Below are 14,633 nucleotides of genomic sequence, written 5' to 3' on the forward strand. Positions count from 1 at the left end.
TCTGTTGTGTGTTTGTGTTATTGTGTGGCTTTAGTGTTTTAAAATGTTAATTCAGATTCTCTCAACACAAACACACCACCAGATGGAGGAGCAGGAAGCAGCAGTGTGTTTGAAGAGAGTGAAGATGAATGCTTCAGTTCCCCGTTAGAAAGGTAAAGAGGTGAACTGATATAGATTCTACTGTAGTGATCCTCTGACTATGGAGAAGTACTTTCTACACGTATCCCTTATTCGTCCGCTTCATGGAGGATCAATATCTAAGTATTGTGGAGTAAAAACATGAACGTGTACTAATGCCTCGTGTTTCAGCCGGGGTCGGAGGTCGAGGTCGGAGGCTCCGCCCCCGAGGCCTCCGCGGCGGTGCAGGTGGAGCGGGCCCCCGCCTCGGGCCCCTGGGACTACAGCCTGCTCTCGGGGGTCGGCTCCTGCGTGGCCCGGGTCCCCAGCCTGCTGCCGGACCACGAGCACGACCTGCCGCCGCTGCTCATCGCCACCGGGGAGGACGAGGCGGGGGGTGGGTTGAGTTGTGTTTGTGTTTACGTTTGTGTTTACCTTATGTTTGTGTTTACGATTGTGTTTGTTTGTTTGTGTTTATGTTTATCTCCTTTCAGACGCACTACCTGAACGCGTGTGCAGCTTTACGTGTTGAAAACCTTCTAATTTTATTTAGAACGTTTTCACTTTGCAATTTCATTTTAGGATTATTTTTTTAGTTTTCAGAGTGAGTTATTTAATTTAGTTTCTCAGAAAGTTTTGTTTTTATTTTCTATATATTTATTTTTAGTTTCAGGTTTTCAGAATATATATAATTTCATCCCGATTTGGTTCCGATATCTTAGCTTTTTTATTTCTTCAAGACCAGACTACAGTCATTAGTTAACGAACACAGCGCCCCCTCCTGGTAGCTTCTGTTGCGACTATACAATAGAAGAAATAAAATAAATGAATAAATGTTCATTTAAAAAAAAAAAAAGATTTGGACAATATTCTTAATTTTTTTTTTAGGACAATACTCTCCGCTGCTTGTCTTCATGTTGTTCTCTCCTCCAGATGTCCTGGTGGAGGAAAGCCCCGCCCCCTGCCAGATCCTGCACCTGCTGGAGGAGGGAGGGCCTCGCCCGCTGACGTTCGTCCTGAACGCAAACCTGCTGGTCAACGTGAAGCTGGTGACGTGTGAGTACACCTCATCTGGAGATGTATATATTCCATCATATATATATACCTTCCATCATGTTTAGGTGCTCGTCTCCTGTTGACTCCCCCCCCCCCCCCCCCCCCCCCAGACTGCAGTCGTCAGTGCTGGTGCTTTGGCTCCAGCGGCCTCCAGGCTCTGGGCCAGAGGGAGCTGGTGTTCCTGTTGGAGTGTTTACCGGAAGAGAAGACGCTCCCGAAGGACCTGTTCACGCTTTACCTGAACATCTACCAGGAGGCCCAGAAAGGTAGAGCAACACCTGCAGGTCTACCTCTTACCCCTATAGCCACACCTGCAGGTCTACATCTAACCCCTATAGCCACACCTGCAGGTCTACCTCTAACCCCTATAGCCACACCTGCAGGTCTACCTCTAACCCCTATAGCCACACCTGCAGGTCTACATCTAACCCCTATAGCCACACCTGCAGGTCTACCTCTAACCCCTATAGCCACACCTGCAGGTCTACCTCTTACCTCTATAGCCACACCTGCAGGTCTACCTCTAACCCCTATAGCCACACCTGCAGGTCTACCTCTTACCTCTATAGCCACACCTGCAGGTCTACCTCTAACCCCTATAGCCACACCTGCAGGTCTACCTCTTACCTCTATAGCCACACCTGCAGGTCTACCTCTAACCCCTATAGCCACACCTGCAGGTCTACCTCTTACCTCTATAGCCACACCTGCAGGTCTACCTCTAACCCCTATAGCCACACCTGCAGGTCTACATCTAACCCCTATAGCCACACCTGCAGGTCTACATCTAACCCTATAGCCACACCTGCAGGTCTACCTCTAACCCCTATAGCCACACCTGCAAGTCTACCTCTTACCTCTATAGCCACACCTGCAGGTCTACCTCTAACCCTATAGCCACACCTGCAAGTCTACCTCTTGCCTCTATAGCCACACCTGCAGGTCTACATCTAACCCTATAGCCACACCTGCAGGTCTACCTCTTACCTCTATAGCCACACCTGCAAGTCTACCTCTTACCTCTATAGCCACACCTGCAGGTCTACATCTAACCCTATAGCCACACCTGCAGGTCTACCTCTTACCTCTATAGCCACACCTGCAAGTCTACCTCTTACCTCTATAGCCACACCTGCAGGTCTACCTCTAACCCCTATAGCCACACCTGCAGGACTACCTCTTACCTCTATAGCCACACCTGCAGGTCTACCTCTAACCCCTATAGCCACACCTGCAGGTCTACCTCTAACCCCTATAGCCACACCTGCAGGACTACCTCTTACCTCTATAGCCACACCTGCAGGACTACCTCTTACCTCTATAGCCACACCTGCAGGTCTACCTCTAACCCCTCCTCATTGCCTGTGCAGGCAAGCTGCTGGAGGATCTGGACAACGTGACGTTCACCAGCAGCTTCCTGGGCAGTAAGGACCACGCCGGCATGCTGTTCTTCCCCCCCGCCGGCCAGCCTCTGGAGGGGCTGGAGCTGCCGGCCGCGCCCTTCCTGTTCGGGCTGCTGGTCCAGAGGCTGGAGGTTCCCTGGGCCAAGGTGTTCCCACTGAGGCTGCTGCTGCGGCTCGGGGCCGAGTACAGCGGTGTGTAGCAGTAGATATCACTTTAGAGACGCTATGTTTTTATGATTCCATTATCGTGGACCCAAATCCTTTTTTTAAATATTATTGTTCTAGCAGCTGATCTTCAATGTCGTCCTTTTACTTAGATGAAGTCATCTTTACTGATTCTTTTTTGAATTTGTACTATTATATAATTTCATTTATGTTTTTTTTTTTTTTTTTTTAAATAAGTTCTTCAGAAAGGTTTAGTTCTTATTTATTTAGTTTTAGTTAAACATCATAATTCATCTCTAACATCTATTTTATATTCATGTGAAACATCTGGATTTATTCTAGTTCATCACCAACACCACATTTTACTAGATTACACCTGAACGCATCATGAGTTATCATTTACCTTCAGCCGGTACTCATTTTCACTGAGCAGAGCCTGAACGCATCGTAATGTAACTCTATTACTGATGTAAACACATTTTTCCAATTTTTTTTTAACTTTTTTTTGTGGACTTTTTCATAATAGTTTTCAGCTCTGAAGGTTATTTTAATCCAAAACGACTTCCTATAAATCTGTAAATGAGTCGCCACGCTTCATATAACCTTCAGTTATAGATGTTTCACTACAGTGACGTCACTAACTGGTATTTCTCTCTCCCAGTTTATCCCACCACGTTGACCAGTGTCCGTTTCCGGGACTCCGTGTACCGAGAGACGGGACACACCATCATGAACCTGCTGGCTGTGAGTAATGAAACACAACTAAGTCTCGTACTTCAGCTGAAACCTACCAGAGTTTCACTTGTACGGTTTCTCTTGTTTTCGTTCCGTATTGATTTTAATTTAAAAGGAACAAACTAAGAAATCCAGACATTACAATAAGATGTTTTTGCCGTTGCTCCCACAGGACCTGAGGAACTACCAGTACAGCCTGTCGGTGGTGGAGGGCCTGAGGATCCACATGGAGATGGGCCACAGCTACATCGACATCCCCAAGCGCAGCTTCCACGAGGTACCGGCACAACGGCATTCTGGGAAATAAACATAGCTGCTTTGATGAGCAGATCGGTGTCGCTTTAATGTTTCCATGTTTACTGAAGTTAGAGATATTTAATACCTCAGAGGTACATGTAGTACTTTTTACTGTACTACACCTCAGAGGTACATGTAGTACTTTTTACTGTACTACACCTCAGAGGTACATGTTGTACTTTTTACTGTACTACACCTCAGAGGTACATGTATATTAAACTGGATATAGAGGAGTTAACATGCAGCAGGAATATGAATCCAGAAACATCAGATATGATATTAAAACACAGACGGGGAACATTTTCCTTGAAGTACTTTTACTTCAAGGTTTTTGAAGCAGGCCTCTTCCCAGTACTGGAGTATGCTCAGTGTGTATTAATACACGCTCAGTGTGTATTAATACACGCTCAGTGTGTATTAGTGCACGCAGGGCTGAAGCCGTGTGCTCGTCCTCAGATGCAGAAGGTGGTGAACGCGTCCAACGAGCACGTCATCAGCATCGGGGCGCGCTTCAGCGCGGAGGCCGACTCCCACCTGGTGTGCTTCCAGGGCGAGGAGGGAAACTACCAGACGCAGGCCAGCAGCAAGCCGGGCAAGACCCGCACAGGTGAGGGCCGCCGCCAATAAAGGAGGAGAAGAAGAAGAAGAGCGACGACGTCATTCTGTGTCTTTGTTTCAGTGACCGGGGCCAGTTTCGTGGTGTTCAACGGGGCCCTGAAGGCGTCGTCAGGCTTCATCGCCAAGTCCAGCATCGTTGAGGGTAAAGTGACGTTTCCTCCTCAGACGCTCGACTGGTTCTTAGTTTCATGACGCGCCGTAACTGGAGTGTTGTCCTCAGACGGGTTGATGGTTCAGATCCCTCCGGAGACCATGGAGGCTCTGCGCGGCGCCCTGAGGGAGCAGACGGACTTCCACATCCCGTGCGGCCGCAACGACGGAGGAGAGCTGAGGGAGAACGTCAGCGTCCGCTGGGTCGACCTGAGTTCAGCCGTCAACACGGGGTAAGGACCGGCTCACTCCTATGCTCACTCCACTGCTCACTCCTATGCTCACTCCTATGCTCACTCCACTGCTCACTCCACTGCTCACTCCACTGCTCACTCCACTGCTCACTCCACTGCTCACTCCACTGCTCACTCCTATGCTCACTCCTATGCTCACTCCACTGCTCACTCCACTGTTTGGCCGCGTACATGATGTGTTCAAGGACCGTCGGAAAGATGAAAATCTCACGATAATGACGTTTTAAACAATGTAGTTTTGCCGGTTCAGGAAAACATGCTTTTTTAATCCCGAGTTCAGAGGGTTAATTAAAATTAAATTGTCTTTTTAGTGCAAGATTCCTTCCTCTTGTGAAGTGAACTTTTAATTAAAAGTTAAAATAAACATACAAGTTGTCAGGTGACCATGTGACGTTCTCTGTCGCTGTCGTGTGACGTTCTCTGTCGTGTGACGTTCTCTGTCATGTGACGTTCTCCGCCCCTCCCTGCAGCAGAACCAGCGGGGTGGACGGGAGGCCTCTGGACGGCGTCCGCAGCGTGAGGATGCAGCAGGACACGGAGTTCCAGTCGGACGGACGCACCATCCGCTGCACCGAGGTGAGTTTGAACGAGCCGCACCTGAACCCCTCGTCCAGAGAGGTGACCTCCAGGTGTGTTAGTGTTCTAGAGGTGACCTCCAGGTGTGTGAGTGTTCCAGAGAGGTGACCTCCAGGTGTGTGAGTGTTCCAGAGAGGTGACCTCCAGGTGTGTGAGTGTTCCAGAGAGGTGACCTCCAGGTGTGTGAGTGTTCCAGAGAGGTGACCTCCAGGTGTGTGAGTGTTCCAGAGAGGTGACCTCCAGGTGTGTGAGTGTTCCAGAGAGGTGACCTCCAGGTGTGTGAGTGTTCCAGAGGTGACCTCCAGGTGTGTGAGTGTTCCAGAGGTGACCTCCAGGTGTGTGACTGCAGGTGTTCTACCAGCTGAAGGCCCCCTCCTGCAGCCTGGAGGCGGTGCTGTCGTCCTGCAGCGTGTTCCAGAAAGAGATGGCGCTGGCCGCCTGCAGTGCGCTCACGCCTCACCTGGCCGTTCTCGCCTCCTGCGGCATCAACTCTCTGTCGCTGCGCATCTCCACACAGGCGGACATGGTAACGTTTACTTCACCTTTATTTTACCTTTAAAGGCTTTTGAATCAAGCTTTCAGGACAAAAATCTGCTTTAATGAATATAACAAAATGTTGTTTTTGAAAGGCTAAACGCCAACAATTAAGGATTGATGGATAAAAAATATGAGATTTTGGTAAAGTTAGTTTTGGTGGTTAATTTTGTGTGCATGTTTGATCATTGAAAAAAGTAAAAGTACAAAAAAAAGTTAACATTTATAAAAATAAATAAAAAGAGTTTAAACGAATGAAATATTCTGCTTTAATTTTTTTTTTTATTAAGTAAAAAATTAAGTAAAATTTATGTAAAACATTTAGTAAAACTTTACCATAATCTCATATAAAAATATGAGCTTTTGGTAAATTTATAGTTTTTGGGGGTTAATTTTTTTGAAGCAGAATATTTCAAGTAAAACAAAAAAGTTACCATTTATTGGAAAAAAAAAAAAAAGAGTTTGGTCGAAATTAACCAAATTAGATTTAAATGTTGTTTTGTTTTTTAGGGCGATCTTAGAAGAAGAATGAAATAGTTCCTAGTATTAGTAGGAAATAGGACTTTTACCAAGAAATGCACAAAAGCTGCGTTCTTAATCATTCAACTTGTGTTGAAATATTCAATATAATCTGATTTAAAAAGGACATTTGACTTGAAGAAGAGAGAGAAGTCATTTTGAGTCGCGTTGGACTGAAACTATTCAGCACTTTATTTCCTTTTTATACAAACATGTAGCGAAACAAGTCGAGCGTTAAAAGTGTTTATGAAGAAAGAAGTGTTGGCCTTGGCTGCAGAACCTTGAGTGTAATCTGAGGACTTCCTGTCTCTGGCTCCGCCCCCAGGTGGAGTACCAGGCCGGCTCCGGCGGCCGCCTCCTCCCTCAGCGCTACATGAACGAGCTGGACGGCGCTCTGATCCCCGTCATCCACGGGGGCGGAGCCAGCGTGCCGCAGACCGCCATGGACATGGAGTTCCTCCTCTTCATCACACACACCATCTAGTGTTACGGACACGAACCAGGAGGTGTACACACACACACACACACACACACACACACAGACACAGACACAGACACAGACACAGACACACACACACACACACACACACACACACACACACACACACACACACAGAGGCTGTGGACGTTCGGGCGCTCAGCTCTTTTATTTGCACAGTTGGACAAAGCAGCCACCGGAGGACGAGCCGGAGGACGAGCCGGAGGACGAGCCGGAGGACGAGCCGGAGGACGAGCCGTCGCCGGCTGCAACGTTCCCTCTCTGAGGTTTGGGAACGTTTCCACGGAGGGATGGAAACTGACATGAAACAGTTTCTTTCTTCTTTTTTTTGCCCTCACCAAAGCTGCTTTAACACAAGAAGCCAAACACTACACAAGGACCATGACCAAATACAACCAAACCCTTCTTCTCCTCCTCCTTATCCTTCTGCTGCTTCTTCTTCTTCTCCTCCTTATCCTTCTGCTTCTTCTTCTTCTCCTCCTTATCCTTCTGCTGCTTCTTCTTCTTCTCATCCTTATCCTTCTGCTTCTTCTTCTTCTCCTCCTTATCCTTCTGCTGCTTCTTCTTCTTCTCATCCTTATCCTTCTGCTTCTTCTTCTTCTCCTCCTTATCCTTCTGCTGCTTCTTCTTCTTCTCATCCTTATCCTTCTGCTGCTTCTTCTTCTCCTCCTCCTTATCCTTCTGCTTCTTCTTCTCCTCCTTATCCTTCTGCTTCTTCTTCTTCTTCTTCTTCTCATCCTTCTGCTTCTTCTCCTCCTCCTTATCCTTCTGCTTCTTCTCCTCCTCCTTATCCTTCTTCTTCTTCTCCTCCTCCTTATCCTTCTGCTTCTTCTTCTTCTTCTCCTCCTTATCCTTCTGCTTCTTCTTCTTCTCCTCCTTCTTATCCTTCTTCTTCTTCTTCTCCTCCTTATCCTTCTGCTTCTTCTTCTCCTCCTTATCCTTCTTCTTCTTCTCCTCCTCCTTATCCTTCTTCTTCTTCTTCTCCTCCTTATCCTTCCAGGCTGCGTCAGCTCGGAGTTCCTCAGTGAATGTCCCCCTACATTTGGATGTATTTATTATATTTTAATATGGGCTTATGAATGAAATGCTATTAAACGAGGGGCTGTTCCTGGCTGCAGTACTCTATATTTAGTTTTCCTCCCAAAGGATCCGATCCTTCACGACATGCGGTGTTTATAGAACGCCGGGCCTCCTGCGAGAACGTCCAACTTCGGTTCTCGTGACGTTCTGCCACAAAAAAAAGTATCACTAAAAAAAAAAAAAAGTGAAAAGGAAGAACCTTTGAAAACCGGAGGAGACGGTTCTGACACGGCGGCCATGTTGTTGACAGGTGTCGCTCCCGTCAGGCGGCTCACCTGGAGACCGGCATGAGGATGCGTGTGTTACAAAGTAGCACAGCTGTGTTCTGCAATGCAAGTCACTGTTCTGTCAAAGGAGTCTGGTGTCTCTCGAGCAGAGCGTATAGATCACAGGTCTGTGCGACGGCAGCATTTTCCCACGAAAGAAGCGTTTTGTCCGTTCCTCGGAGAACGTTCTGCGTAGCGGTTCTCGCTCGAGGCCCGTCGTGTTTTAACGTTGAAGCTCGGCTCAACGCCAGCGGAGGATTCCTCCGTTCCTCTGTCCCGTCTGGAGCGTCCTCTTCAGACGAGTTATTTTGCTAATGTGTTTCTGAAAGTAATGAGACTTCATTTAAAACGTCTTTCTGTCGTTTCTCCGTTCTGATTTCACCAGGTGCTTCTGCCGCTCGCCGTTACTCTCGCATTGCTGACTTTTTTTAGCTTCAGACCAATGATTTTATTTTACGTCAAAGAGATTTCATGATATCCGCTTCAGTTTGAGAGGAGAATTTGCACAGCTGATGAGAACTTTACGTCTCTTCGTCTCTCACCTTTGTTCTCTTTTCATTCCTAAGATTTAGCGATTCGAAATTTGCTAACTTTTTTTATGCTTGTAATCTTTCTTGCTGATAGTCCAATGAGTCAATTGATTAAAAGCCTCATATCTTTCAGTAGATGCAGCTAGCAGCAAGTTAGCTTAGCTTAGCATCAAGACTGGAAACGGCTGGCCTGGCTCTGTCCAGATGTTACAGGACGCAGGCAACATTGAAAGGACGTAGACTACAGGACGTAGGCGTTGCCTGCAGAATGTAGACTACAGGACGTAGGCGTTGCCTGCAGAATGTAGACTACAGGACGTAGGCGTTGCCTGCAGAATGTAGACTACAGAATGTAGACTACAGGACGTCGGCGTTGTCTGCAGAATGTAGACTACAGGACGTAGACTACAGGACGTAGACTACAGGACGTAGGCGTTGTCTGCAGGACGTAGACTGCAGGACGTAGACTACAGGACGTAGACTACAGGACATAGACTACAGGACGTAGACTACAGGACGTAGGCGTAGTCTGCAGGACGTAGTCTGCAGGACGTAGTCTGCAGGACGTAGACTACAGGACGTAGACTGCAGGACGTAGACTGCAGGACTTTCGGCGTTGTCTGCAGGACGTAGTCTGCAGGACGTAGACTACAGGACGTAGACTGCAGGACATAGACTACAGAATGTAGACTAAAGGACGTAGGCGTTGTCTGCAGGACGTAGACTACAGGACGTAGACTACAGGACGTAGGCGTTGTCTGCAGGACGTAGACTACAGGACGTAGACTACAGGACGTAGGCGTTGTCTGCAGGACGTAGACTACAGTACGTAGACTACAGAATGTAGACTACAGGACGTAGGCGTTGTATGCAGGACGTAGGCGTTGTCTGCAGGACGTAGACTACAGGACGTAGACTACAGAATGTAGACTACAGGACGTAGGCGTTGTCTGCAGGACGTAGACTGCAGGACGTAGACTGCAGGACGTAGACTGCAGGACGTAGACTGCAGGACTTTCGGCGTTGTCTGCAGGACGTAGTCTGCAGGACGTAGACTACAGGACGTAGACTGCAGGACATAGACTACAGAATGTAGACTAAAGGACGTAGGCGTTGTCTGCAGGACGTAGACTACAGGACGTAGACTACAGGACGTAGGCGTTGTCTGCAGGACGTAGACTACAGGACGTAGACTACAGGACGTAGGCGTTGTCTGCAGGACGTAGACTACAGTACGTAGACTACAGAATGTAGACTACAGGACGTAGGCGTTGTATGCAGGACGTAGGCGTTGTCTGCAGGACGTAGACTACAGGACGTAGACTACAGAATGTAGACTACAGGACGTAGGCGTTGTCTGCAGGACGTAGACTGCAGGACGTAGACTGCAGGACGTAGACTGCAGGACTTTCGGCGTTGTCTGCAGGACGTAGACTACAGGACATAGACTGCAGGACGTAGACTACAGGACGTAGACTACAGGACGTAGACTGCAGGACATAGACTACAGAATGTAGACTAAAGGACGTAGGCGTTGTCTGCAGGACGTAGACTACAGGACGTAGACTACAGGACGTAGGCGTTGTCTGCAGGACGTAGACTACAGGACATAGACTGCAGGACGTAGACTACAGGACGTAGACTGCAGGACATAGACTACAGAATGTAGACTAAAGGACGTAGGCGTTGTCTGCAGGACGTAGACTACAGGACGTAGACTACAGGACGTAGGCGTTGTCTGCAGGACGTAGACTACAGGACGTAGACTACAGAATGTAGACTACAGGACGTAGGCGTTGTATGCAGGACGTAGACTACAGGACGTAGACTACAGGACTTTCGGCGTTGTCTGCAGGACATAATGAACAAAATGCTTCGGGGCAGAAACTCGAATCTCCAAAATGTTCAACATGAATCACAAAGAAGACAAAAGAAACATTCTGTGATCCTGGAGTTTAATCAAATGCAGTCGAAGGCTGCGCCCCCAAATAATCTGAGATCCGACGTGGAGCGGTCGAAGGGAAGCGGACGTTTCAGCAGCTGTGCAAACGACCTGAAACGTGCTCACAGAGTTTCAGGACTTCTGGCTGATCTCCTTTATTATTTAAACTTTGGGAACAGAACGATTGAACTGGTTTCCTCCGTACTCGATACCGATCAGGGCCGTCACATTTGTGGAGGTAAATTATTATATTTTCTCTGTACGATCAAAATAACTTTCAACTTTGTCAAAGTTTCCTTTTTCTGTGTAAACGTCTATTTATTCATGAACACCAGCTTTTATTTGGGGAACCTGGTATCTGGGTCCTATCGTCCGTCTGAATAACTCCAGTATTTAAAGAATAAAATGAGTTTTATGACACAATATTTCTGTTTGTGATCTTTTTATTTGTCTTCAATTTCTTTTCATTGTTTTTGTCTTTTTATTTTTCTCTAGTTTTTATCTTGTTTCTAATTTACAACAACAGAGGGAAATATTGTTCTCTATAACTCGACTACATTTATTAAATAACTTGAGTTCCTTTGGAAAACATACAATGCAAAATATTATCTAGAATTAAATGATGTATTATTATAAAATTAGACAATACAAAAACTAAATATGCAACTTATGTAAAAAAAAATGTAAATGCAGGACTTTCACTTTCTACAATACTACTTTATTTTTCTTCCACTAATGTTTATTTAACTTCCTGTGAATATTTTGTCATTAATTCAAAAATGTTTTTAATTATAATTATTAGCAAGATTTTTTTCTTGCTAAACATTCTTGTTTCTTTCTAAACATTTTCATCTTATTTTTTCTGAGAAATGATCTTCCAAATAACAGACTGTCGCAATAAAGAGCTCCAGCTAAAGGTGAAAGTCTGTGTGTGTGTGTGTGTGTGTGTGTGTGTGTGTGTGTGTGTGTGTGTGTGTGTGTGTGTGTGTGTGTGTGTGTGTGTGTGTGTGTGTGTGTGCGTGCACATGGGGGCGTGTCAGGGGGCGTGGCCTGTCTGTCTACCTGCAGTTTCCCTCCACTTGGCTTCATTCACAGCAGCGATGAGCGGACGAGTTGGAGACTTGAGCCCCAAACAGGCGGAGATATTAACGGAGGTAACAAGAATACATGTAATGATTATTGATTTCACTAAACGCATTGATCACCTGAGCATTGATCACCTGTGTTGATGCTCAGAGGCGTCGGTGTTTGGTCTCTAGGTTTCTCTTGTTGTGGTTTCACAGGGTGTTATGGTAACTCCAGCTGACTGCTGCCTGTTCATTAATACTCTTATGAATACTCTTTACCTCTGTTGTACATGTACACACTTTGAGGTGCTTTACATGAGTATTCCCATTGTATTCTACTATTATTCAGGTCAATATTTTACATAGAAAAACATAATAATATTATATAAAATCATATAAAATACAATGTGTTATTAACGGTTCCTCTTGTCATGTTCAAGACCCAAAAAGGTTTAAATTATTCAATATTCCTCCCGAAAAAGAGCAAAATAAGTAAAAATACATTCATAACTTGTTGCTTTTTAATTAGGTTTAATCTAAAAGAAGGGATGATTTTTTTGAATCGGTAAATTAAACTTTCTTAAAATCTTAATTAATTGCAAATTGAATTGCAAATAAATCCAATAATATAGATTATATAGTAATAATATAACACTTTGAACCATTATTTTATGTAAGAAAGTTTTTTTAATTGTTATTTACTGAGTTCTTCCTCCAGTGAAGGTAATATTACTCAGATATTCCTATAAAATCCTACATTGCAGTACTATTTGTTAACTTATATGAATATACTTTATAAATTAGACTAAAAGTTCAGGGTGTGTCGCAATAACAAAACAGTTATCTGTATCACAATTGTTATTATAAACTAATCTATCAGTTATTTTCTAAATTAATTGTCTGTCATCTGGTTGGAAAGTTTGCTTGTAAAATTACTTTTAATAAATTATTTAAATGGTCACTGATAATTGTAATGAAATACTCCTAAAAGAAAGGTTCTCACCGAGCGTTATCCTAATTATAGTCTGTAGATCAGTAAATATAAAGCAGCCGGTTAGCTTAGCATAGCATATAGAAACTCATTAAATAACACATTATGTCTTCTTCTTCTTTAATCCGACGTGTAAAATAATACTTTTCATTTTTAAAGAGGATTATGTGTATTTTGTGTATTATTTGTACAGATTAAATAAACTAGGTGTAAAATAATCGGGGAGCTTTAAAGAGGCCATGCTAGCTGTTCCCACCCGTTTCCAGTCTTTATGCTAAGCTAAGCTAATATTTGATCGTATCGCTGGATATTGGAGTCGTATCAATCATCTCATCTTGAACACGTCAAACTATTCCTTAAATAAATAATACAACTTTTTTTTTAAATGTGTGATTGATGTTTTTGCTCCGTCTGGTTCTCGGCCTCCAGTTTCGGGGCCGGATCCAGGACGTCCTGCCCGACCTGCCGGCGCAGCACGACCACTACCTGCTCCGCTGGCTCAGAGGTGAGGAAATGAAGCGCTCTTTACCAGTTTACGCTGCAAAACCAGATTAAATGTGTTCACATCAACATGAGACTGAAGCTGCGTTTGTTATTTAGCATAAGAGGATTAAACCAGGTGTACCTAAGAAACTGGCAACTGAGAATTACGTAGGACTTCTTTGGCATTTTGGGCAATTTAAGAGTTCTTTGTTCAGCTCTATACCACTGTGCGCTAAATATGAAAGCTACAGCTTGCAGATGCTTAGCTTAGCTTAGCATAATGAATAGAAACCGAGGGAAACAGCTAGCTTGGCTCCTTGTGAGGTTTTAAAAAAAAACAAGTTTTTCTTTGTCACACTTTTGAGTTTAAAGAAAGAAGATATTTATTATATTGGTGCACGACGGCGTTGGCTGTTTCCGGTCTTTGTGCTAAGCTAAGCTAACCGCCTGCACTCTGTAGCTTCCTATTTAACAGACATGTGTGGTATCAATCTTCTCGTCCAACTCTCAGCATTAAGGCACATTTCCCAAAATATCAACCAATGTCCATCCCTGTGCTGGTTAATCAGTAATGTGTTTCCTATAACATTCTGGCCCGGCGGCCGTGAAACGTAAAGTATTTGCTAACCCAGCAGGGTTTGAACGGCCTCGGCTCAGAAGTCTTATCCCACAGTAAATGTTTGTTTTACGCTGAACAAAACTCGACCTCCGAAAAGCTGCAGAGGTTTTAACAGAATGTCCTTTTCCCGCTCCTTTAAACTAAGCTTCTAAAACGCAATAAGAAGTTGATTTGATACGCAGACATGAAGTCGTCTTGAGGAGCTTCTCTCTCCTCGCTCTCCTGTTGAGCTGCAGGACGTCCCGTCTGTTCACTGCTCCACAGGTCAGAGAGGTCGATCAATAAAGGGACTCTGGGACGGGAGATCAATATTGGCATCGGCTGAGGACAGTTCTCCTCACTTGACTTAAAAAAATAATAAAATATGTATTAAAAGGTTTTTTATTGTTAAGAAATCTGAAATTATTCGACAAACTGGCGAAACATTCACAAATCTCCCTTACGGACATACATGTGTTCATTTAAACTTCAAGTACTTGAGCTGTCGTAGTAAAAGTATACGTGAGATATTTGTGTGTTAAGTGGCATGAAAATAAAATACTCTTCAGCTTCAGTCTCTACTTTATGATCAGGTTCATGTGTTTCTGCCTTTCTGCAGCGCGGAGCTTCAATGTGCAGAAAGCTGAGGTCATGATCAGAAAGGTGAGTCTCTACACACCTGAGAGGTGTTTCATACGGAGGAGGGTTAACCTGTCTGTCTCTCTCTGTCTCTCTATCTCTCTCTCTCTCTCT

General features: G+C 44.9%; 2 protein-coding genes across 2 annotated transcripts in view; both read left to right on the plus strand.

Moving 5' to 3' along the window:
• Nucleotides 1-6,908, plus strand: part of zfyve16 (zinc finger, FYVE domain containing 16) — a gene marked incomplete at both ends in the record, with an annotated part of 16,426 nt that extends 9,518 nt beyond the window's left edge. The window contains 12 exons of the mRNA XM_079235277.1: nucleotides 310-514; nucleotides 1,051-1,173; nucleotides 1,284-1,439; nucleotides 2,544-2,768; nucleotides 3,403-3,485; nucleotides 3,649-3,753; nucleotides 4,230-4,380; nucleotides 4,453-4,533; nucleotides 4,612-4,774; nucleotides 5,266-5,371; nucleotides 5,721-5,897; nucleotides 6,750-6,908. Of these exons, the coding sequence (XP_079091403.1) occupies nucleotides 310-514; nucleotides 1,051-1,173; nucleotides 1,284-1,439; nucleotides 2,544-2,768; nucleotides 3,403-3,485; nucleotides 3,649-3,753; nucleotides 4,230-4,380; nucleotides 4,453-4,533; nucleotides 4,612-4,774; nucleotides 5,266-5,371; nucleotides 5,721-5,897; nucleotides 6,750-6,908 (1,734 nt within the window). The remainder of the gene's footprint in view (nucleotides 1-309; nucleotides 515-1,050; nucleotides 1,174-1,283; nucleotides 1,440-2,543; nucleotides 2,769-3,402; nucleotides 3,486-3,648; nucleotides 3,754-4,229; nucleotides 4,381-4,452; nucleotides 4,534-4,611; nucleotides 4,775-5,265; nucleotides 5,372-5,720; nucleotides 5,898-6,749) is intronic.
• Nucleotides 6,909-11,841: 4,933 nt separating this feature from the next.
• Nucleotides 11,842-14,633, plus strand: part of sec14l7 (SEC14-like lipid binding 7) — a gene marked incomplete at both ends in the record, with an annotated part of 6,617 nt that continues 3,825 nt past the window's right edge. Inside the window, 3 exons of the mRNA XM_079235305.1 lie at nucleotides 11,842-11,895; nucleotides 13,229-13,304; nucleotides 14,500-14,543. Coding sequence (XP_079091431.1) covers nucleotides 11,842-11,895; nucleotides 13,229-13,304; nucleotides 14,500-14,543 — 174 coding nt within the window. The remainder of the gene's footprint in view (nucleotides 11,896-13,228; nucleotides 13,305-14,499; nucleotides 14,544-14,633) is intronic.

Source organism: Taurulus bubalis (assembly GCF_910589615.1).
Source record: "Taurulus bubalis genome assembly, chromosome: 19".
NCBI lineage: Eukaryota > Metazoa > Chordata > Actinopteri > Perciformes > Cottidae > Taurulus > Taurulus bubalis.